Here is a 24,393-nt window from a genome sequence, read left to right as displayed (position 1 = left end):
CATCTTCCTGGCTGTTACCTCTTGGTCTCTTCGACTCTTTTCCTCTTCATCTCTCTGACCTCCAAAGTGCAAATGCTCCAGGCCCAAGCCTTGGCCCTCTTTGCTTTTCAATCCCGCCTTTTAGTGACAATGTCCAAATGTGCATCTCAGCCCCAGGCTCTCCTCAGAGCCAGGCTTGATTATCTGCCCATCTACTCAGGATTTCCACTTGGGACCCAACCGACATCACAATCTCCACCGAGTCTGAACCCTAGTTCTCTCTCCATCCCCGTCCCAGCATGCTTCCAAGCACTCGGCCAAAACCCTCGTGGTCCTTCTCCATTCTCCTCGCCCTCAAGTCCCAAACCATGAAAACAACAAATCTAATGGCTCCACCTTCAAAACAGAACAGGAATCCAACCACGCCCACTGCAGCCAGCCTGGTCCAGACATGAAGCTGGGGGCCTTTTCCAACCACCCCTTAATTTCCACCACCAGCTTTACAAATGGAGAAACTGAGGCTAGGGAGGGAAAAGCCCTCCCCACAGGTTTCACACAGAAACCGTGCTAGGGCTAGCTGGGGCGCGGTTCTGCCACCACCCCCCTGAGGTCTGCATTGCCAGCTCCCGGGTAGGTTTTCTCTTGAAGCCACTTAGCAGGTCTGATGACACAGCCAGGCTATGTGCGTCTGCATGTGTGTCCCTGGGGAACAAAGAGTCTGCCAGCTGGGTTTGGGTTTCAAGACATCTGTCCTCGCCCTTGACCGGGAGATCTTACAAGGAGGCTGGGGCCTAAGCTGGGTGGTGGAGCGTGTGGGGAACATCAATCGGACGCCGCCTTGCCTGGGAACCGGAGACTTCACCCAACCAGCCCCAGGATCCTCTGAGCTCACTTGAGGAGGCCAGAAACTGCAGGGACGGCCTGGGGTTCTCAGCATTTATTTCACACAGCTGTTTAAAGAGCTTGTTTAAAATACAGATCATCATATATATATATATATATTTATATATATAAAATATATAAAGAGGAATTGAGGCCAGCCACCCCAAAGAAAAAGCTATGTTTTATAAATATTTCTGTAGCTCCCACATCCCAGAGGAAGAAAAACAAAACAAAACAAAGAAACATTTACAACCCAAGCTAGTGGTTCCATGTGGTGGGCCCAGTAGGCTCAGACCCTGGGGAGGGCCAGGGGTCTCGAGGGCTAGGCCTGCAGAACATTCTGGTGAGGAGAGGCTGACCTCCCTCTTCCCAGGAGGCTGGGGTCTCTGGCTAGGAAAGGTCGAGTCTGTACCAGTCTTGCCAAACCCATGCCCCTGGCTTCTTAGACCCGCCTGGAAGGCAGCAGGTGGGCACTCCAGGGCCTCGGGCTGCCAGTTTATTTTTAATCTTGTCGGTTTCCTTTGATGTCCTGGCCCTCTTTGCCGGGTGGCCCGGCCTTCTGTTCCCGGTGGTTTCCAAGTGGAGGCAAAGGACAAGCCTCCTTCCACATCTAGCATCTGGAATTCACGAGCCAAAATCCATGGGGCGTCTCCAGGCCCCTTGGCCAGCCTCTGACGGTCCCCGAGGAGCGGAGCAGCCTCACTTGCATACGTAGCGCTCCACCGTGCGCTCACACCTGCGGCAGGTGACATAGCAGCACCAGTGATACTTGCAGTGGCACCGCTCGACCACACGGTCTGTGTAGGGGTTGTAGCCGCGTCCACAGCACATGAGGTCACAGCTGTCACTGCCATGCGATGTCTTGTTGCACTGCCTGGTGGGGGAGGGGAGGTCAGTGAGCATCCTGTCACCCACCAGTCCCCCCACTCCCAGCCAGGCAGCCCCAGCCTCCTCTGACCACGGCTGCAGCCTCAGTCCCCCTTGGACGGTGTTTTAGTCTTTAGGGAATTTAAAATAACCCTCTTTCCCAGGGGTACTTCTCACTTTTCCCTATATTTCCAATAGGCATTCGTCAAAATGAGGGGGTGTTTTGTTTCCTTTGTCTCTTTTCCTATATCTTCTACTTCTAAATACTTGAAAGTGTCTCAAACCACTGTCTAATAATCCTATCTTCATATTTAATCCTTAATTATATTGTAACAAGCGTAAAGATCGTTTTTACTTTTAGAATCCCAGGATGAATTCTGAAACAAACAAATGGCATCGGATGTGAGGCAAAGTGAGCATTTGGCACTCTCTTGGTGGAGACAGAGGGTCCGTCAATAATTTGCCCCCTTTGAACCAGGCGCTTCCCTCCAGTATTTTACCTTATCCGAGGCAGGCAGGGTCTTTGGGTCAGTGGAATTACTAAGCCCATTTTACAGATGGAAACACGCTCAGCAAAGGGCAGAGGCCTGCTCAAGGTCTCATAGGAGTTTGTGGATAAGCAGGGCTCAAGCTCAGGGGTCCTGAAACCAAGTCCAGTGCATATTCTCCCCACCCTAAAGGGCAGAGAACCCATGGGCTGCCAGGGGCTGCATTTCTTCCTGAATCACTCCTGTGGGCAAAGAAGACACTGAAGGTCGCTATAAAACCCAAATATCCTTGCCATCAGCTCTTCTGTCTAGTGAAGAAACATCTGTGCAGGTTGGCATTTCATCTAGCTGGGCTTAGGCTAGACAGGGATGCTGTCATGGGATGCAGCTGGATCCCCACAGCCATGTGGACCAAGGAATCCCAGAATGTCTGAGGTGGGCAAGCCCTAGAGATGACCAAATCCAACCCTCATATTTCCTGATGGGGAAAATGAGGCACAGAATGGGGAAGGGACTTGCCCAGCATCACACAGGGTGAGCACGGGGTCTGTGAGAGTTCAGGAAGGCTTCCTGGAGGAGGAGGGATCATGCAGGCCATTGCATGAAAGATGAACAGAAATCTAAGACGGAGGGGAGAAAGGGTGTTGGGGGCAAGGAGGACAAACACCTTGACCTGACCTATCTAAGGGGAGTGAGAGATGGATGGAGGAGCAGGGCTGGAGGCAGGGAGGCCAGGGAGGCTGCTGCCAGCAGCAGCTGAGTAAGAGAAGCTAAGGCCTCAGCTGGGAAGGAGCCATGGGGAGGTAAGCAGGGGAGCACTTGGAGGGGGAGTCGGGAGGAGACGGCAACCTGCGTGTGGGGACTGTAAGCAGTTCCGGGCAGGAGGCAGGAGGGAACAGCAGAAAGAACACAGGCCCCAGAGCCAGACAGACCTGGGTTCAAACCCCAGCTCTGCTGCTTACTGGCTGTGTGACTTAAGGCAAGTCACTTAACATTTCTGGGCTTTGTTTAGTCACTCAACACCATTAGTCTCCCTCAGCCTGAATCTGAAGGTCTCTGGATGACTCCTCTAGGAAAGGGCAGTGGAAGGGGGCAGAGTTTCATTTTTATTTCTGGGTCCCTGACATGCAATGTTTGAAACCTGGCCTCCAACCTCAGAGCCAGACAAGACCCGCGATGGTGCCTGTGAGGGGGAGCTGGGGAGGCTGGGGCCTGGAGAAAGGGCAGGTTTCAGAGTTTGGAAAAGGAACTGCTGAGGCGGCTTCAGTTCACCAGGCTGGATTTGAGGAGGGCATCTTGCCCAGCTAGGGGCCCAGCCACGTGTACCACCTGTGTACCTGCCTTTTACAGTTAACAAAGTTTATTTGCATCCAACCCCCCGTACCCCCCAAATCCCTAATCTAGTAAAGCTCACGTTTCCCCTCCTCCAGGCAGCCTTCCTTGATGTCTAGGCTGAGTCAGGGCCCCTCTGGGCTCCCCGTTTTCCCTGTCACAGTCTGAGCACTTGATGTCCCTCCCCATCCCTGGTGCCTGCCAGAGCCTCATGTAATGCTGTAAGAAGTGTCTGTGGTTGTGAACCACTGAGATGTAGGAGCTGTTTGTTACTGCAGAAAGAGCTGACCCATACAGCTGTCTGCAGAGGCCCAGGGCTGAGCATGGCAGGAAGGCTGGGGGCGGTGGGGGATAGCATTCTGAGAAAGCAAGGGTGGTAGCTGGTGCTGTGGAATGGGGCCTCCTCACCAATAGGTTGGGGGCAAGTCCTAGGTGCAGAGTTGGGACAGCTGGGAAGGAAGAGACCTGGCAGCCTCGGGGAGGGGAGACTGTCATTCACAAACCCTTCCTACCGCACTGACACCATCCAGCAAGGAGGGGCTGCTCCGTAAATGTGATTAGAATCACTTGCCAACCTTCCCAAGTGAGTGGTATCATCCTCTTGGCTCAGAAGACGAGACTTGAGCCTCAGGTAGGTGAAGGGATTTGCTCAAGGTCCCACAGCTAGGAAACTGCAGCGTCAGGGTGGGAACTGTGCTTCCCTGATGCACACGCGCGCGCACACACACACACACACACAGCGCCCCCGTGGATCCAGGGAGACCCTCTCTTTGCTCTGGGGTCCTCGATGTGCTTCCCCCAGGTCCTCTGGGTTCTAGAATCCTCCCCCCAACCCCATCCTCATCACACCCACCCTGGCTGCCTCAGCCCAGACTCTCGCTCCTTCCTGTCTCCCTGGCCTGACCTGGTTCCATCTTCATTCTGCCTGAGCCTCTCAATCTGGCTTCCAGATGGGAGCCTGGGCCTCCTTGCAGAGCCTGCTGCCCTGGTCTGTGAGGATGGAGCCCCCCAAAGCAGTCCCCCTCTCCTGGAGACAGGAACGTGGGCTGAGGAGGAAGCAAAATCTGGCCAGGCACCAACTATGTGCCAGACACGTTCTCAGACACCCTCACTCTGGTTCAATATTCTTTTAACCTGGAAGAACACTAGTTTTGTGGAATGCTATTAGGGGGTCCTTAATAAAAGAGTTCCACAGCCAAACACCTCTGGGAAACACTGGCTTAGACAGATCCTTTACTGCGGGATTCCTCAGAGCCTTTAATATGTTCTCGTGCCTTGCAAATCGCCAGAGAGAATTTCCCAACGTATTTGATTGCAGAACTATTTCTTTATAGCATTTCAGGACTGGATTCCTCCTGAACCATCTCCGGGAAGAGCTGCTCCCCTGAATCCTCACCAGTCCTTCCTGGCACACAGTAGGTCTATAGTCACCACTGGCTCCCTCCTTCTCTCCTGTCCTGAATCGGCTTCAGCAGCTGTGATGGGACCTGCTGTAGGGACCCAAGCTCTGGCTCTGAAATGGGGGACCGGGGGGAGGGAGGTGGGTGAACGCAGGCGGGGGCATGGGAGCGCCGTCTCTCCACAGAACACAGGCGACCTCGCTCTCCTGCTGCCCCTCTGAAAAGCGCTTGTCCTGGTTCCAGCTCCACACTGTGCAGACGTCCTGTGCGGCCACGGGCTGGCCACTGCTCCCACCTTCCCTTGTGCCTCAGTTCATTGGTCCAGCTCACAGGTTGTATGACATTTATCCTTCGCTTATTCATTTGACAGACATTTACTGAGGATCTATTTTATGTCAGGCAGCCTCTTTCCTAGCCTCTGTCTCCCACACTAGGGGGCAGGTGGGATGGGGGCCTCCCACGAGCCTCCATCCCCGAGGAGCCCCTGCCTGGGCGAGGTGCATAACAGCCACTCCCAGGAGCTCTGCCAGGGGCCCCTGGGACCCCACACCTCCACCTGGCGTTCAACTGGGCGGAGACTCCGTTCCCCAAATGCTGAGGCCCGACTGTGTGCCTGGTCCCGAGCTGGGATGGGGCACGTGTCACATGGCTGACCCTTCCTGCCAGGCTGGCGGTGGGCCCTTACCTGTCCTGCGTCCCATGGGAGCCCACCTTCTCGTTCTTCATGCAGAAGTCAGGGGAGCTCTGCAAATAGACGAGCTCCGAGTCCTTCACAGGCCGGATGTCCAGGTCCTTGGGCACAAGGTGCTTGCGGGTGCCCATGGGTCGGTGCACCACCTTGGTGGCCGACAGGTAGCGGGTCTTGAGGTCGGCGGCCACATCCCGAAGCTCCTGCAGCCCCTTCCAGCAGGTGCGGATGGAGCAGGAGCCAGACACCCCGTGGCACTTACACTTCATTTCCAGAGAGGCACGCAGAGCCTGTGGACAGTGGAGGGCGTCGGGCTGGGCAGCCGGAGCCCCCTCCCTGGCCTGCCCCGGGGCCCTGCCCCACCCGTCTGCCCGCCAGTGCTCTCAGGGAGTCACCACCTGCTCTGGGCCTCAAGTGACAGGGCTTTTTGCTCTAAAGCTGGAGGTGTTGTGGATCCTTAGCTCCTCCTCCACCCTGGGGGGCAGCTGGGAGGGGCAGCAAGAGAGTGGCTTTTGCAGGGGTTACGGATGCCATTTATACACCTAGTGTACCAAGTGCTCTCACACTTAAAATGGCTTAATCATCACAGAAGCCCTTCATGGGGGATATCATTCATTTCCCCATTTAAAAAAGAGGAAATGAAGGCTCAGGGAGGCTGAGTCTCTTGCCCAAGGCTACACAGCTAGAAGATCTTGGGCTGGGATTTGAACCCAGGTCTGAGGGCAATTCCAAAAGCCATGGCTTTTCATCATTCTATGCTTTTTCTCTCTCACAAAATGCTTGCTGAAAAAAAGGCGGGGAGAAGAAAAGGAAGGGAGGGAGGGAAGAAGAGGCAAGAGGTGGGTGCTTGGGGGTGGGCCCCCTGGCCTGGCTGGCCTTCACCTCTGCTGCCTGGTGCCGCGTCACCACTCAGCGCCTGTCTTCATGTGTGCTGAGCGGGTGTGTAATTGCTACCTTGCAGAGTCGTTGAAAGGATTCAACGAGATGACATATATGAAAGAGTTTTGTGAACTACAAAAGTTAAATCAATATTTGGTTTTGAAAAATCAGTCTAAGTAAGAATTATGGTGGAGAGGGGAGGCCTGGGCTTGGGGCCTGGGGAGACTCTAGCCCTGGCTTTGGAAGTGACTCTGTGCCACTATCTTCCGTGGGCCTCAGTTTCTCCCTGTGTACCTGAGGGGCATGAGTTGGACGCCTTCTGCAGGCCTTTCAGTTCTGCAGTCTAAGCCCCAACTCCTTGCACACAGGACTCAGATCCCTCTGCCCACCCCCCCACCTGCCCTGTGTACCCCACTGCAAGGGCTATGGGTCCCCTGGGCCTACCCCTGCATCAAAAAGATGGGGAAACTGAGGCACACGGAGGGCAAGGACTTGCCCAAAATCACACAGGGAGTTAGTGAGGAAGCTGGTCAAGGTCCCAGGGCTCCCTACCCCTCACAGTGCCAGGAAGTGGGGAATGAGGGAGTCCACTTGGGTCTAGAGTCTGGAACTGTCTCAGCAAAGCCTGTGGAGAGCACATAATGAAGTGAACCCGACTGCAGGGCACATTCGGCCTCCCAAGGGCACAAGGTACTTCTGAGTCATCCAGGAAAGGTAAACTACATTCAGCTCCTCAGCTCAGATGGCGGGAAGGGGCCCAGGCTTCCTGAGGCCATGGTGCCGGCGCTGAACACGCTGTCATCTACCCTCCCAGGCCCTTGCAGGCGGCCCCAGGGAGGCCAGCTCCTTGGCATCAGGGCCCCTGGGAAAGGGCTGATGTGCCTCTGAGGCTGAGGACCCTGTTTGGACTGCACTGCGGGATGGGACGGCCGTGCCCCTGGCAGCATGAGGCTCAGGCCTGGCCATGGGCAGGAGTGGGGCTGGGTTCTTGGGCGGGAGGCTGGGTGAAGGGCTCCCAGTGGGTTTCCAAGGGTGGGGGGGTGGGCCAGCAGGGTTGGGAGGCAGGAGTTCTGGGTCCCTAACCAGGTTCTGCTACAGATCCACAGGGTGACTTGGCCTCAGTTTCCCCAACTGCCCAAAGATGGCCTGGACGTCCTAGAATCCTTCCAAGAGGGAGACCAGAGAGAGAGGAAGGTGAGGACAAGGAAACCTCTAGACCTGGAGTCCCATAGACCTGGGCTCCATTGCACCCTGTGTCCGTGGCCAAAGCCACCTGAGCTCCTTCTGCCTCACACGGTGCTTCTGCACAGGGGGCCTAACGAGGCTGCAGGGAAGAGGTCATGAGATGCCATCCACACCTGACACTCTGCCCCTCCGGGACCAGTTCCCCATCTGTAAGGAGGGGTAACAGTACCTCTTCACAGTGTGGTTTTGTGGACTACGGGAGAGAAAACTAATCAAGCACCCACCACAGTGTCTGGCACACTGATTGGTATAAAGTTGTTTTTTTTTTTAATTTTCAAAAAATAAAAAGGTCCATTCATTCACGTATGCATTCACCCCAACCTCCTGTGGAATGAGGTGAGGAATTAATGCAGCACTGATAATAACAGACATGGAGGGAAAACCGTGTTTAGGAGGTTGGGGTGGGTTTTGGAGCCGGGAGAGAGTCCCCATTAGATCCAAGGAGACGACCCTTTAGCAAGGCTCTGCTGTTCCGCAGCCCTCTCCATGCTTCCTCCCACACCGGCCTTGGCCCAGAGCCCCAGAGGAAGACACTGAGGAACGTGACCAATGGGGACCAGAGAGCACCAACCCACCCCATTTTATAGATGGGAACAACTGAGGTCAGGGAGGAAGTGACTCGCCCAATGTCACACAGTGAGTTTAGAGCTCCTGACTCCCAGCTCAGTGATCCTTCTGCCCCACCGACGTTCTCCAACCCAAATCCTGGTGCACCCCCTGGAGGAGGAGGAGCCAGGCAAGCCCCAAGCAGCTGGAGAGGGAAGAGCCAGGGGAGGCCAGGAGCACATCAGTGTGGGTGGATCAGGGCCCGTCCCCCCGCCACCCCTCCACTGGGGCACACTGGGCGGCCCTTTTCCGGCCAGTTGGCACAAGCACAACCATCTGGGGTGGGTGGGGGGGTGGTTACCTGTCTCCCCACTTCACTGTTGTGTAGACGCATCAGTTTATTGGCTTGGGATCCTGTTTTTTTCACCTTCATAGGAGCATCGGAAAACTTGGCCCCCATGAGGAGCCCGTAGCTGAGGTTGTCCGCACATCCTCCCCAGCGGTTCCCGGGCCCGGGTGGCTCACCTGGGACGGGGCCGCAGGAGCAGCCCGGCAGGTCGCCGGAGGTGCAGGCCCGGGCGATGGCGTGGCTGATGGCGGCCGCCGACAGCGCATACACGAAGGCTGACTCCCGGGTCCCTGTGGGGAGGTGCGGGGTCAGCCGGGGCGGGCGACCCAGGGACAGGGCCCTGCCCTGACCTGAGGGCCCCCACCTGCCTCTGCGGGGTCGGGCGGGGACAGGGGCAGCGAGCAGTGGAGCAGGTGGGGGATGGCACGACGACCGTTCATCTGTCATGCCCCCACCCTCCCCCAAACGCACTAGCTGACCCGCAAGCTCTCTCACGAAGCACGCAAAGCCAGCCCCCCCAGGGCACACCCTCACTCACACGCTCACCACCCTGCACTTCCTCCCTGCTTGCCCTGCACCCAGTGTTAGGGGCTGCTTTCGGGAACAGAAGGCCCAGTCCCTGAGCTCCTCAAAGACCAGTGAGCAAAGAGCCTGCTGTGGGGTGAAATGTGTCCCCTGAAAAGATATGGTCAAGTCCTGACACCTGGTCCCTGTGAATGTGACCTTATTTAGGAATAGGGTCTTTGCAGGTGTAACTGAGCTAAGATGAGGTCATTAGATAGAGCAGAGTGCGTCCTAATGCAATGACTGGTGTCCTTATAGGAAGACGGAATTTTGGATAGAGACAAAGAGGGCGGAGGCCATGTGACAGAGGCAGAGACTGAAGTGATGCAGCTACAAGCCAAGGAACACCGAAGACTGCGGCAGCTCCCAGAAGCTAAGAAGAGGCAGGGACGAATCCTCTCCCAGTGTCTTCAGAGGGAGCCCTGCTGACACCTTGACTCTGACCTCAGACTTCCAGCCTCCAGCACCGTGAGACAATTCTTCTGTTGTCAGAAGCCCCCCCGTGCGTGGGGCTTTGTTACAGCAGCCCTAGCAAACTAAGATGGAGTCCAATGTGCTTTGGCAGTGGGGTGTCCGGGCCTTGCGTCCAAGCAAGTTACCCCCCTTCTCAAGCCTCAGTATCCTTAACTGTACAGTGGGAATGATAATACCTACCTCACAGGCTTGCTCTGGAGTTCAGATAATTCAGGAAGGAAGGAGGCTTTGTAAAGTGCTGCACAAACGTTAGCTGTCACCGTGCGGGGGAAAGATGAGATCCACTGGGGCATCCCTACCCTTCAAAAGCCCTCTATGATACACAGGACCCCCAAATCCACCCCCAGAAGCCACCTCCTCCGGGAAGTCTTCTCCACAGATGTTCTTTAGTCCCTACATCACTTTGTGCCTCTCCCAGCACCTTCAGTCGGGCTGGTCTAAAATTAACTGCTCCACACCTGTCTGCCCCGAGGGCAGGCTCAGTCGCATTCTCATTACAGACCCCCCACCCCCAGAGCCTTCCTGCATCATTCATTCCTTTGTTCAGGCGTGAGGGGTACATGTGCATTTGTACTGTCATTCAGGCTCCCCGCACTGGTATATTCACTCACTATAGGTTCATTCATTCATCAATTCACGCCCCAATACCCATGTCCATGATTAATTCATCCACCCACCCATCCGTGTATCCATCCATCATCCAGCTATTCACTCATCCCCCCATCACACTTCCAGCCATCCATCCATGAATTCACCCACCTATCTAAACACACATATATTTATGCCTGAATTCATCCACCCCACCCCACCCGCATGCATTCCGCAGGCCCTAGCAGCCCCCGCTGGCCCCCTACCTCTCTCCAGGTCAAGCAGGTAGTTGGGGGCGAGCTCGATGGAGGAGCAGTTCCAGCGCATGTCCGCGAAGGCCCGGCGGCAGGCCTTCATGACCTCGCGGGCGGCGTGCACGATGGTGTGCATGAGCTCCAGGTTGCTGCGGCACAGCTGCACCTGCGCGGACACCAGGCCCTCCAGCTGCTTGCAGTGTTGCGTCTGGTTCAGTGCCAGGGCTGCCGGGGTCTTGGAGAGCGCCCTGCACACAGGCCAAAAGGCAGCAACCAATGGAAGGGAAGTCAGGGCTGTGAGGGGCCATGCTGCTTCCACCCGCTGTACCGGCCCCAGCCTCTCCTCCACAGTCTTGGAGCCTTTGCTGGAAGGAGCTGGGAAACCAGGAGGCCAAGCACTGTCCCCAGCAGAGTAACGGCTCCCGCTCCCGCCCCCGTGTGACCCTGGGCACATCACTGTCCTTTTCTGGGCCTCAGGCCCTCATTCATAACATAGGATCGTGGCCCCCATCCTACCTAAGCTTTATTATAATTATACTAACAATAAACAGTTTTATAGTTCACAAAGCACTCACATCCACTGCCTTATTTAGTCCCACACAGCTGTGAATGGTTACTCTTTATTCAACATTCATTCAACCCTGAACATGCCAGACAGTGTGCTAAGTGCTGGATTATTATAATCATCATCGTCATAGTAACACATACTATTAACTGACCATTTACTAGATGCACAGTGTGAGTTAGGAGCTTCCCATTATGGCTTCGTTTAATTATTAAACCCATTTATTAGGCTGTAAAATCCCACATACATGCAAGAGATTCATTAAAAGATTAAAGAGCCACTCAATTTGGTGATCAATTGGACTTAGCCATTAACTTGCTATGTGACTTTAGATAAATCACTGTCCCTCTCTGGGTCTCAGTGTCTATACCTCTAAACTGTATTTCCCAGAATGGGTTCCAGGGAGACACTCTGAAAAAAGGGATCCATGGTCAATCAAGCACAATTGGGGAATGTGATATACTACATCCCCCCTTGAAGAGTACTAATGCACATTTACATTTTAAAGGCCCTGAGAAGTCCTGCAGCAAAGCAACAGGCTTGGTTTTGTTTAACTTCCAAGTCTGCTGAGCACAAAACCCTTTATTTGAGGAGTGCTGACCTCCTCCGTGCTTTGGGAAATGCTGGCCTAGGGGGTCCCTATGACCTCTAGTGATGTTATAGGACCTAAGAGCTTCCAGATCCTGGTTCTGGGCACTGGGATCCCAAGACTCTAGGACCAGGGGTCGATCCTGCATTCACCTTCCTCCCAGGCCTTCTCTGAGGAGCAGACTGCATCAGGCAGCCCCTCCTCTTAAGTGGAGGCTAGAGGGACCCCACAGCCTTAAAGGGTTCCATATAGACCCACCCCCTACCCTAGGGCCAGCTGGTCCTCAGAGACCCAGCAGAGACCCCGGAGGGACAGGCGGCAAGAAGGGGCCAATCTTCAGGCCCAAGTGCTATGTGCCCCACTTGCTGGGACCACAGCAGACCTCACCCAGCGTCATGACCAAGACCTAGTGAGGCCCAGCTCCTCGAGGCCCTGGCCTGAGATCCCAAGAGAGGCAGCCTGGTGCCAAAGAACAGCACGGGCCTGGGCAGACTCCTGGCTCTGTCACCCCCACTCCCCTTGTGACCTTGAGCAAGTCAAGTAACCTCTCCTCTCCCATCAATCTCCCAGCATTGTCTGAGGGATTGACCTCAAGGCCCCTCAAAACCTGGCCCTCCAGCCCTCTCTGGCCTCCCGTCCTTGTCCCCCATGTGTCCTAATATCTGCCACACCAGACTCCTGGCTTCTCTGACAGGGACTGCCCTACCACCACGCGTATGCCCAGGCTTTTCCTGGTGCCAGGAATGCCTTTCCCCTTGCTCCTGTACCTAAATGAATAAATGAACTTGATCTACTTGTGGAAGAAATATTTACTAAGCACCAACTCTTCCCAGACATAGATCCTTTCCTCAAGGAGCCCCTCATCTAATGGCTGCACAGACCTATCACCAGTTATAAGGCAATGCCCCAGATGTTCCAGTTCATGGGCTGGCCCAGGGAAGAGCTCAGGCTTTGGGCACCAGCTGTGTGAGCTGGGTAAGTTACCCAACCTCTCTGGGCCTCATGGTCCTCATCTGTTATAAGAAAATGATAAATTCTACTTCAAAAGGTGATGGCAAGACTTAAATATGATGATGGATGTAAAGCACTTGGGGCATTCATAAATGGGATCCCTTGCTTGTTGCCACGTGAATCTTAGACCAGAGGGAGTCAGAAGACCTAGGTTGTGGCTCAAGCTCTGGCCTCTATGTGCTGGGCAATCCTGGGTAAACTGCTGCCGCTCTCTGAGCATCAACTAAAAAATGGGGACTCCTGGAGGTCTTGTAGGGGCTGAATGAGTTAATATGTGCTACACTGAGTACTAATAGGTTAGTTTGCTTCCTGCTGCCTCTCTCTGCCATGCCCCACCCATCCTACACCTCCAAAATACAGAAATCATCCCCGAGGCCTGGAAAGCAGACCCAGGGCAAGTGGGCATGGCCTGGTGTCTGTGGTTGGAGTGGCACAACCCAGCCTGTCTGAGATTGACTGTGGGTATCTTGGGCCATCTTCCCTCACTGCGACCCCTGGCCCATCCCTACCCCACCAAGGCATGAGCCAAGAAACCTTTGGTGTATCTGGATGCAGACCTCAGGCATGGTTGCCTGACCCTGCCTATGACTGGGGAACCTGCTGCCTGAATTCCGGAAACACATACTGGATGAGGGGTGACCACACAGGGACAGATATCACCCCCTCAGCCTGTTTCTTGGTTGTTACAGCCCCTCTGCCACCACCTAGCAAACAGTGTCCACGCGCATGGACCCACTGTCCCAGGTGGGCACAGCACTCCCCAGTTTACAGAGCCTCTCATTTCATCCCATTCTTACGATGCCCGAGGGGCCTGGGAGATTATCTATCACCCCCTTTGTACAGAGGAGGAAGCTGAGGCGCTCCAGTGCCCAGGCGCTCGGCCTCCTCTGGATACCATCCTCCCTCAAACCTGGCCTCACCTTCCCAGGTCCCCTCTCTACTGGGCTTGGGGCCGTCCACGCTCAGCCTGTCCTGAGCCTGCTCTGCCCATCACCCTTGCCCGGCTTCCATCCTTCCCCTCCGAGCCACTTTGCTGTTTCACAACAGGAAGGATTACAGGAGATACACGAGAAAACACCCAGCACGGTACCCGGCACACAGCAGGCACTCATGCAGGGTGGCTGCCTTCCAGGTCCTTCCCCTGGGCTCCTGCTCAGAAAGTGGATAATGTAAGCTGAGACTTTTCCTGGGGAGCTCAGGTTGCGGCTCCCGAGGAGGGGTCCTCTGGGCTCCTGGGGTCTGGGGACCCTGGGCCACTCTGGGTCAGTCTGTCCATCTCTGAAGTCATCAAGCATCCACCTCCCCAGCTGGTGGTGAGAGAGGTTAGATGAGGGAAACCCGGTGAGGATGCTCCCAGATGAGGCACAGACTGCCCAGGTGGGCAGAGGACAAACGGGAAGCATTCTGGAGGTCCTGGGTGGGCACGGGGCTGCGGAGAGAGCGGCCGGGACAGAGTGGCCAGCTGCGGCGTGCTGGGGGAGGCCTGCTCGCGGGAGCGTGCAGACTGGGAGATCAGGAGGCGGGAGGCAGCGGATTCCACTCCCGAGGAGGGCGATGCGGTCATCTGGTAATTAGTGGTAATGACCGTTTCTAACTAAGGCCCCCTTGGGGAGGTAATCAAGGATTAGGGTGGGAGGCGGGGGAGTTACCCGTCTGGACATCTCATCCGGCTTGCCTCACTGCAGCGCACCCCTAATTGAAAACATTTTGGTTTATCTGGGGGTGGGTGCATGGGGGAGAGGGTGGAAGAGAGGACAGGAGGGAACAGAGAGTTCACAGGCGAGGCCTATGCCCAGGGTGCTGCTGGGGTGGCCGAGGTCTCTCTCATTCAGGAGTTGGGGTTCTCCTGGGAATGGCGGGGGCGGGGGAGGCGCAGAGACCTGGGTTTCAGCTCCAGCTCAGCACATCTAACGTTCCACCTTGGGCAAGTCACTGCCCCTCGCCGGGCCTCAGTGTCCCCACCCCACTGTGGAAGTGGGGACACTGAGGCCCAGAGAAAGGCAGGGCTAGTCCCGACCTGTACACAGCCAGCCAATCAGAGGCAGAGCCAAGCTAGAACCCAGGACTCCTAACCACAGGCTAGGGCTCTTTCACTCCCATTGTAGAGATGAGGAAACTGAGGCTCAGAGAGGCTAACATGATTGATTTGCCTGAAGCCTGGCTCATGGCTAGTGAACTGGCAGAGCTCGGGCTGGGACCCAGGCCTTCCAACTCAGGTCTGGTGCTCCTCCCAGCCTCTCTGTGGCAGCTGTGTCCCTTCTGAGTCTCTTAGGACTCTTCCTCAAGAGGCCCAGCCCCAGAGTAAGCAGCAGGCTTGGGGCTGCCCGGGGTGGGTGGAGTGGCCTTTATGGGTCCTCCCAGCCACCCTGGGCCTTCCCCTCACTGGGTAACCCCAGTGGTTCACAGAAGGCTGGAACCATCCTCCCTGCCCACCACAGGGCAGCCAGAAAAGGATGTCCCCACACGTCTGGTCTGAGTCTCCCAGCACCTGGCTTGGGTGGGAGGTGAGGTAGGGAGGGGTCCCCCAGGTTATTTCTGATCAGGTGCTTCCACCCCTTCTCCCTTACCCCATACCCCACAGAAAGCCCAAGCTGAGTCCCAGGTCCCCAGTGGGTGGGCAATCTGGGTCACTCAGCCATGTTTACTTTCATTTCCCATGTCAAATGCCCCTTTCCTCTTCAGCTCACTTTCCCAAGCCCAGGGCAGCAGGGTCCTCTGGGACATCCCCAGGACAGCTGAGTCTCCTGGATGAGTCCCCAGCTTCCCATCCCCACCGTACCCTTCCCTGTTCCCAACTGTCCTGTGGCTCCCTGTGACCAAGAGGCCCCAGAGCCACGCAACTTAACTCCAAGTCCTGCCTCTGTTGCCTACTACCTGTGACAGCCAGTTCGTTAAAGACCCACTGAGCCTCCACTTCCTCTTCTGATTAATGAGGGTGATGGCAGAACCCACCTCACATGGTGGTTGGGAAATTTAAATGAAACAACATACATCAAGCACTTAGAACAGTGCCTGACATGTACCAAGGCCACATATATATACAGACACACACACACACACACACACACACACACACACAGAGTTGTTATTCTTAAACTCCACTCCTTCTCCTGCTTCCCCCTCTATCTTCAGCTCCAGCAAGAGTTTAACCACTATCAAAGAGGTTTGGCTTCTTGGAGCCTGTCTGCCTGGCTTCTGATCCCACATCCACCATTAATTAACTAGCTGTGTGACCTTGGGCCAGTTACTTAACCTCTCTGTACCTTAGTTTCCTCATTTGTAAAATGGTAGCGATAAGAATGTCACCTATTTCATAGGAGTGTTATCAAAGTTAAATGTCTAAAGCTCTGGGGATTTACTAGTAAGCTCCTGTAATTCCTGGCTTCTCTGTTTCCCCACACGCATCGTCCTACCCCTGCTGTTCCCTCTGCCTAGGATGCCTGCTTTGCATTCCATCCATGGCCATCGAAATCCTATCTATCCTTTGAAGCCAGACTGAGTCACCTCCCTTATGTGGGGCTAACCACACCTCCTCTGGGCTCCCATGCTCCCTCTCCTAGGACACAGCCCAAAGTCCACTTTGTACGTTTTATATGTCTGTCTCCCCCAACAGGCTGGGAGCTCTTTTAAGGCAGACACTGAGTTGTACTCATTTTTTGTGGCAGCCTGGGCTATGCAGTGGGGACAGCATGGATGTTGGGCTGAACTAGCCATCTATTTCAGACCCTACCCAGCCACGTGCCAGCTTGGGGGCCTGTAAAAGTCACACATTTCTCAGAGCCTCGGCATTCCCACTGTGGCGTGGGAATTATAGCAGTGTCCCCCAGAACACTCTAGGGGCGAGCCCAGTTCTTGGCCTCTGATGCTCCTTGGGCCCTTTAACAAAGCCCTTCCCTCTCTGGACCTCAGTTTCCTTATCTGTAAAAGGTGTGGTGAGTGAGGAGGGCTTGGGCTCCCTGATCAGAGGTTCTCACCAGCTGCGACAGTGCCAGGTACCAGCAGTAGAAGGAAAGCGGCTAATTTCTCATAAAATTAGTCAGGAGCGGCTGAGAAGAGCCGGTGCCCCCAGGCTGGGAAGCTGCTGAGCTCAGGCTTCTCCTTGCAAACAAGAAATGCAAGAAGATGGGGTTCCCCTCTCAAGAGAATTAATGGATAACTAAGCCCCAGAAGGGGTAGGGCTGGTGACCTCGAGACTGTTTGCCGGTGGCCCAGCCACTATTGCCCATCTTCCAGCTAATCCACGAACCGTCCTCGCAGCCCCTCCCCAGCCCATAGTCTGTCCCATGCCTGTCTTATCTGCATGGCTCCCCGCCCCCGACCTGGAACTCTAGACTGTGTCCTGTCCTGGACTTTTCCACCACTCAGGGAGTTCCTCCACCCAAAGTGCCCTCCTCTCACTGCCCCCACCCACCAAACTCCCAGAGACTCCTCAGGCCCGTCCTAGGAGCACCACCCACGAAAAATCTACCTAGGGTCCCAAGGATGTGCCCCCCACCAGGTGATCTCCTCTCCTCTGGGCTCCCACAACACCGCCCTGGGCTCTCCTGGGGCACTTGGAGTTATTTACAGCCTGGGCTTATCTCTTCCAGACCAGAGGGCAGCTCCTCCAGGAAGGGGCTGGCTTTTACTCCTTTCTCCCTGCCCTCCCTGCCCACAGCCCAGCACAGAGCAGGCACTCCCTTCTGCTGGATGGAAAGGAGTCTCTCTCCCACTTACCCCTCCATTAATAATTTCTATCTAAAAGACTACCCTTCAGCATCCGACAGTTTATGGGGTTCTTTCATGAGCCGCTTCTCATCTTACCCTCCTTTGACAGAGGAGGACACTGAGGCTCCCAAGAGGCTGAGTGACACTTCCCCAAGGTCACCCAGGTGGAGGGGTCTGGACTGTTTGAGAACCTCCAGCTAGGGTCAGGAGACTGTCAAGGAACATAATATTGAGCAGGCCTTGTGTGCAGGGCGCAGACCCTCTAGATTGGGCCCCCTGACCACGCTCTTTTTCCATCTGTCCCTGTGGAAGTCTTGCGCAACCCTCGGCCGCACGGAACAGGGCAATTCCGTCGTCCTCCGCGCCCTGTCTTGCTCCTCCCGCAGGTAAGGACAATATTTAACAGAGGAGGAAAAGGAGGCTTAAAAAGGGTGACTTGCCCACGACCCCCAGGCAACTTCTGCTCCCTGGTCTTGGGCACGCTGGCCCGATCCAGGGGGCCCCTTAAGGCTCTCTGCCTCCCCCAGCCGCGGATCCCGGGGCCCATGTGCGTGGACGCGGGTCCCTACTTACAGCCACTTGATGCCATAGCACACACTGGTCTGGAGCGCCAGGGCGAAGAGCAGCACCTGGCAGACCTGCGGCCGCGCCCTCATCCTCGCGCGGCTGGCGCGCCGGGGGGTCGCACCCTGGGGAAGCCGCGCCGAAGTCCCGCCGCGCGCCCGGCCGCCGTCGCTCCTCCTGCGTGCACGCCGCCTGCAGTCGGGGAGAGCGGAGGCAGCGGGTTAAGGCTGCGCGCGGGGCGGGGGCCACGCGGGGGGGGCGTTTTATTCAAATTACAAAGGAGGGGTCGGGGCCCGGGGAGGCCGGGCGCGCGGCGGGCGTCGCCTCCCGCCCCGCACAGCCCGGGACGCGGCCGGCGTCTGGCTCGAATTAAATGCCTCCGGAGCGCGGCCGAGGGCTTGTCCACCTAGTGCGGCCCCGGCGGGAAGGGAAGAGGGCGACAGGACCAGAAACTCCGGAGAGACCAGGCAGAGAGACAGCGAGAGGGAGAGAGACCCTCAGAGAACGAGGCTGAAAGACATTTGGCAGAGGGAGAAGCCCGGATAGGCACACAGTTCTCGAGGGGGACGGAAAGAAGACGAAGGGGGTCGAGGGCGGAGACCGCGGGCGGGCGAGGGGAGGAGCAGATTCGGGGCCCAGGATCTGGGTACTCATCTCCGCAATATTAATTGTTAGTTATTATGGGCCTGGCCATTCTCCTTCCCTGCTGGGCCTCGGTTTACCCCCTCTGTAAACGGGGGACACAATTGTGATTCAAATTGTGATTAGGACATAATTCACCTTTTAAAAAGAACATTCACCTAACGCGATCGCATTTTTTCCTCCCAGCAACCCTGGGAGATAGATACTATCACTGCCCCCATCTCACAGATGAGAAAACTGAGGCGCGGAGATGTGAAATAGGGTTGTTCAGCCAGCGAGCAGCAGGTCCATGCCCCGTGTTTTACTCTCATGTCTACCCGGTGTCCGGTGAGATCATGGACCGTGAGAAGACAGGGAAATGGGGGCTGGCTCTGGGCATCAGTTTCTCAGCCTGTGAAGGGGAGGATGAGAAATGGGATGGCAAAGGTCTTTGTACAGTGAAGGCTGTTCAGGGTCCTGAGTCTCTGAGTCCCTCTAGCGGTGCCCTTCTGGAGGGTCGGATGGTGCCCAGGCCGGAGCGGAGGCTGGGCAGCCTGGCCTTGGCTAAGCTGGGAAGCTCACGGGGCCGGTGCGATGCCGCCTCCGGCCGCCAGGCGCCGTCCTGGGGCCGCGGAGTAGCCCTTACCCCGCCCGCAGGCCGCAGAGTCGCTTTCTCCGGCTTTTTTCTTTTTCTCCTTTTTTTCCCCCTCTTCATTTCACATCATTAACTCCCTTCCCAGCTTCTTCCAAATTTACCAACAACTGGCGTTCTCCCGGAGGCAAACACAGCCTCAGCCCCTCTCCCCTGGGGAGGAGCAGACAAAGGGATTCCTTTCTAAAGGGTTTGTGGAGTTGGAAAAAGGAGGCGCCTTAGTGCGGGCGCTTGAGCGAGAAGGGGGGGTTCCCAGCTGGCTGTGTGACCTTGGGCAAGCCTTCCACCACCCCAGCCTCAGTTTCTCAGTTTCCCCTTCTATGAAAACAAGGGATTGGACTTCACGCATCTCCTGAGGTCTTTCCAGCCTCCAGTAGCCTGCGGGTCTTCTGAGCTCCCCTCTGCCTAAGTTCCCACTATTACGTCTACCTGCGTAGTGTGTGCATGTACGAGTGCGCCTTAAGCGCGCGCGCGCGCACACACACACACACACACACACACATTTTAAATCCCACTGTTTTCTGGAGCCTTCGGCATGACCCAGAGCAAGGCAGGGAGAAAACTCTGGATTACATTTTCTTTCTCCTCCGCAGAGTCCCCCAGCTGGGCGCCTAACACCGTGGCCCTCGCTACAAACTTTGCCGAATTATGGCACGGGGGCGGGGAGGCGGGGCTTGGTGTTTCAGCTGGGGTCGCAGTCTAACTGTGCCCCCTCTTCCCACCCAGCCTGTATCCAAACCTTTTGTCTTACTGGCCCTGAAAGTTTACCATGCTCCTGAGAACGAGAAAAATATCGGCTGGATGTGGTGGGAGGGGGGGGTGTCGGGGGGGGGGAGGGGAGAGGATCAAAAACTCCAGCCACTGTCTCTCCTCGCCCCTCCCCCCTCCCCAAGTGTGGGCTCCCCCCTAAGGCGCCCAGTATTCCAGGGTAGGGAGGAAGGGCTGCACTCGGAGAGAGGAGAGCTCGGACTCACAGCAGGGGATCCGTGTCCAGCCCAACTCGCCCAGAGAGAGGAGGGGCCGCCCGGGTCACGGCGCACGGGGACCCAGGCGTCCAAGCTACTCCCGGCTCTTTCGGAGCGGCCCCGGTAGTCCCGGGCTTCTCCCTTCGCTGTCCCACCACGTCGCTGGGGGAGGCGGCTCCTGGCCTGGGCCTCTGGGTTCTGACAGGTTATTCCTGTCCAGTGTCAGAGTGTCTAGGACAGCCGCGCGGGCCGCTAGGTCACCCTCAGCCTGCGCCTTGCGGGTCAGGGAGCACTCGCCTCCCTGAGCCCCCGGCCCGCCAGGGGGCGCTAAACCGGGGTTCGAGGTGGGATACGCCGCAGCCTCCCGCGCCCTGGGACCTTGGGCAAATCCCCTCCTCTTCCTGGACCCCCATGTCCCCCTCTGGGGACGGTATGAGATGTAAAGTAAGTGCCCTCTCAATTCTGGTCTCTCTATAAGACATCCACTTGCCGTGGTCAGCCCCGAACTGCCCGACCCCTTGCTTCAGGCCCGGCTCGGAACCTCCCTTGGGGTCAGGCGCGTAGTGGGCCCGCGTCAAACCACAGTGTCTTTGGAGAGAAAAGCGGTCCCTTCCTCCCCCCGCTGGGGATAAAGTTCAAGGTACCTCGCTTGCAGCGGGCGAGAGAGGAAACCTCTGGTGCACACTCTGGGCACCGCGAGCTTAGTAGCCACGGCCTGGCTCTAACAGGTGGTTGTAAGTCTTGGGCTCTGGAAGGCCCTGGAAACCCCGCTGCCAGGGCGGCTGCCCTTCTGAGGCAAAGCCGGCGGAGACACGCCGAGCTTCCCCTTCCCGGATGAGCCTGCGCTGGGCCGGGAGCCGGCACCGCGCGACGGCGCTGAGTGTCCCCGCCGCGCGCCGGCCCTGAAGCCTCCGGGTGCGCGGCTCGCAGAGCCGACCCGGAGAACCGGTGACGCCGAGCAACTGCTTCAAGATTACCTGCTACGCCAAGCGAGGCGGGGCCGTAACCCTGCTTTGACCCTGGCCGCGAGTCTTTTGAGATGTGTCTGCTGGGCTGCGGACGATGCGCCGGTGGCCCGCGAGACGGGTTATTTTGGAAGTGGGAAGGGTGGGGTGGGGTAACTCGGGGCACCTCCCACTATCCCCTCTGGGCCCGACCCCGAGCCCCTAAGGACCGTGAGGGTCATGGAGGCACCTCAGCTCCGAGAGTTGGGAGGTGTGGGGCTCGTGCGCGAGCTCAGCCAGATGTTCGGGGCTGCTCCAGATGTGTCTCGGGGCCGGGACAGGACTTTCCTCCTCCCCACCCCCCAGCCTGGAGCTCAGGTCTGTAAACAAACTCTCGGTTCTCCCCCTTAGACGGCCGCTTCTGGGAGCAGGTCTCAAAGCGAGGCGTCCGCCCCGGTCCCCCAATTTAGTAGGAGCTGCCGTAGTTCTCTGCCTTTTGCCGCCCTCTCCTGCCCCGCCACACACACCCTCTGCCACAGGATCCAAGTCCCCCACCCCCGGGATGGCTCGGGCGTGACCTCATCCGTGGGCTGACTGGGAGGGAGAGGGTCGAATCGGGGGGAACAGGGCCGGGAAGGCTCGAGGCGGGCCGCGGGAACCGCACAGCCCACCTCCACCGCTCATCCGCTTAAAGCCCGCGCCCCCAGCCCCCGGCGGCTGCGCTCGGTGAGGGGAATGCCTGGGAGAGCCGCGGAGGAGAGGTATGGAGAAGGTCTTGCTTTGCTTACCGGGAGCGGTTGCCCAACGGGGTCACGCCTTCCCCCTCGGACTCGCGAGCCCCGCGCCCTGGCAGGTCCCTGCTGAGAGCCCGCCCGCTGCCCGCGGCCACTGCTCACCTCCTGGGGCGCTCGCCTGGCCGGGCGGGCAGGGGAGCGGCGAGCGCAGCCCCCAGCGGACCCGGGAGCTCTCCGGGCTGGGCAGGCGGCGAGGGCGTCCTCTTCGCGAGCTGCCAGAGAAGGACGCCCGGGATCCCGGCGGGCAGAGGCCTGCTGGGGTCCCGCGGAGACTGGGGCGCACACTCAGGCTGCTCTGGAGGGCGCTCGGCTCCCGGGGCCTGCGCTCGCCCGCTCGCCGGAGCTCTCCGCCTCACCCGGCACGGTCTCTGGTGCTGGTCGCCCGCACTGCTTTATAAGGCACGGGCAGCTGCTTTGATCCGCCCACGTCAGCGCGCCGAAACCCCACCGGGTGGCTCCGGCCTCGCGCGGGGGCCGGGGGCGGGGTCCCCGCGGATGCCACGCACCCGCGGCGCCAGCGGCACGAGAGGACGTCGCACCCTGTTGAGTTACAAAGAGGAGACTTACTAACTATAACTACAGCTGGTGTGTACTGAGCGTGCGGGCTGTGAACCTACTGCGCGCCTGCGGCGCTCGGGGGCCCAGGTGGGGAAGGTTTCTAAACCTCGCAGCAAGCCCCGCGAGGATCCTCAACCCCGTCTGGTTCGACAGAGGAGGAAGCCACAGCTCAGAGGGAAGTCGGCCTTAGGTCTCATTCTGGAGCCCGGGCATCACTAGGTGTTGGTCTTGCAGCTCGGTTACTATAAGCATTGTGCGTCCCGAGAGCTGCCTTGGCGTCCCAGTCCGACCTTCGCCGGGTCACCTCTCCAGACCTCTGGTTGCAATTCTGGGAACTCTCAGCAAAGAAAGGAGGTGCGAGGGCTCTGCGCTGTGAGGCGGCTATAAACCTTAGGCACCAAGGAGGCAGGTGTCCCATCTATGGGATGACCGTTGGGGAGTCTTCTGGGCACCTTGTCCGGGTCCCTAGGGGACCACCAGCTGAGGACCGGGTTTCAGAAGCTAAAGCACACTAAGGTGCTTCTTGTGCGGTGTAGACCTAGCCTGGGGCTGGGGCTGGGGCTGGGGCTGTGTTTCTGGGGCAACTTCCCTGGGACCGGTTGAGTGCCCACACCTCCCACGCCCACCTTGGCCCTTCCTGGCTGACAATACTCCCCTCCCATTTCTAACTACTGGGTCAGGTGCTGTGGTTTCCTTGACTTCTGTGTTCCTCACACCCCACCCCAGGTGCCTCAATCCCAAGAATAATCTAGTTCATTAGCAGAAGGGAAAACAGATTTAATGAAAAGAGGCTTCTTTCAGGTCCCCCCAAAACACCCTAACTCTTTTCCCTGTTCTTTGCAGCCGCCTGTGAAGTGGCACCCATAGGCTGTCCTAACCTGGCTACAGATACCTTCACATACATCACACACATCTGAGCCCACAGAACCCACTGCAGGCTCTCAGCCATGCAAGTGCCAAGCAGCCAGTCCCCCCTGCACACAGGACTGGGACTTACCACCCCACAAATGGTCACAAACACATTCAGGAGGTACTTGGACATACCACATGCCCACATGCACATACAAGTTAAATGGCCATACACATCTTCTAGATGAGGCTGAACATGCAGACTTTCCCCCTCCAGTTCATGCACAAACACACCTGTTTCCATGCACACAGTGAGGACACACACAGCTTCCAAGCAACACCAGTGCACATATACTCCTGCTTATAGTCGCAGAAATGTCCTTGCGAACACATGCTGGGACACCCTCATCTCTTCTTCCAGAGCATTGGAGTCAATCCCATTATAAATGCCATGGGAAGGTAGTGGGGCTTTGGGTGGGGTGTGGGAAACACTGCTGCTCCACCTAAGAGGCTACCGACGAGGGTCAAAAGAGTGTCCTTAGCTCTCCCATTCCAAGGCACTCTGGCCACCACAGTCAGAGCCGTTCCAGGTGACTTCTGTCCAGTTGGGATGCATTGTCCTCTGGGTCTAGCCCTTTGCTCATTTCAGAGCTAAATCGGTTGCTTCCAAATATTTGCATAAGCAGTCTTTCAGCCAGAAATCTTCTGGCTCCCAGCTAGAGTAGGTACGGAAAGCAATTTGGAGTCACGTAGACTTGGGTTCCACTTTTGACTGTGCCCAATTTTATTTTTAGCTGTGTGATCTTGCGCAAGTTGCTTAAACTCCCTGAACCTTAGTTTCCTCATCTATAAAATGGGCAGAATACAGTCCCATCAAATCCTCTCTATTCTCCAAGATGGGGATTAGTACCCCATTTCATAGATGTAGAAGTTGAGGCTCAAAACGGAGGTGCTGGGGCTTCCCCGGTGGCGCAGTGGTTGAGAATCTGCCTGCCAGTGCAGGGGACACGGGTTCGAGCCCTGGTCTGGGAAGATCCCA

General features: G+C 57.1%; 1 protein-coding gene across 3 annotated transcripts; it reads right to left on the bottom strand.

Annotated features, from left to right (window-relative positions):
- Window positions 1-909: 909 nt before the first annotated feature.
- On the bottom strand, window positions 910-22,299 carry WNT11 (Wnt family member 11). Of its 3 annotated transcripts, none has more exons than XM_061202853.1 (6): window positions 22,050-22,299; window positions 17,981-18,163; window positions 10,548-10,783; window positions 8,668-8,945; window positions 5,634-5,926; window positions 910-1,735 (listed from the first exon to the last, which is right to left on the bottom strand). In XM_061202853.1, exons 2-6 carry the CDS (start codon window positions 18,061-18,063, stop codon window positions 1,561-1,563), a joined length of 1,065 nt encoding a protein of 354 aa, XP_061058836.1. In that variant the 5' UTR covers window positions 18,064-18,163; window positions 22,050-22,299; the 3' UTR covers window positions 910-1,560. The 3 variants fall into 3 exon arrangements, with proteins under 3 accessions (XP_061058836.1, XP_061058838.1, XP_061058837.1); XM_061202855.1 differs by lacking the exon at window positions 22,050-22,299 and adding an exon at window positions 21,942-22,029; XM_061202854.1 differs by lacking the exon at window positions 22,050-22,299 and adding an exon at window positions 21,187-21,266.
- Between the last annotated feature and the right edge of the window lie 2,094 nt (window positions 22,300-24,393).

Source organism: Eubalaena glacialis, chromosome 10, assembly GCF_028564815.1.
Source record: "Eubalaena glacialis isolate mEubGla1 chromosome 10, mEubGla1.1.hap2.+ XY, whole genome shotgun sequence".
In the NCBI taxonomy this organism is placed as follows: domain Eukaryota; kingdom Metazoa; phylum Chordata; class Mammalia; order Artiodactyla; family Balaenidae; genus Eubalaena; species Eubalaena glacialis.
Note: the sequence above shows the minus strand (reverse complement) of the source record. Positions and strands in the feature narration are given on the sequence as shown.

What these genes read in the sequence shown, in the direction of transcription:
- WNT11 (XM_061202853.1), bottom strand. Translation starts at nt 18,063, where the DNA reads ATGAGGGCGCGGCCGCAGGTCTGCCAGGTGCTGCTCTTCGCCCTGGCG. An exon ending in ACAGTGAAGTGGGGAGACAG is followed by an intron (nt 5,927 to 8,667) that starts GTAACCACCCCC and finishes CACTGTCCACAG; the next exon opens with GCTCTGCGTGCCTCTCTGGA. An exon ending in TCCCATGGGACGCAGGACAG is followed by an intron (nt 1,736 to 5,633) that starts GTAAGGGCCCAC and finishes CTCCCCCACCAG; the next exon opens with GCAGTGCAACAAGACATCGC.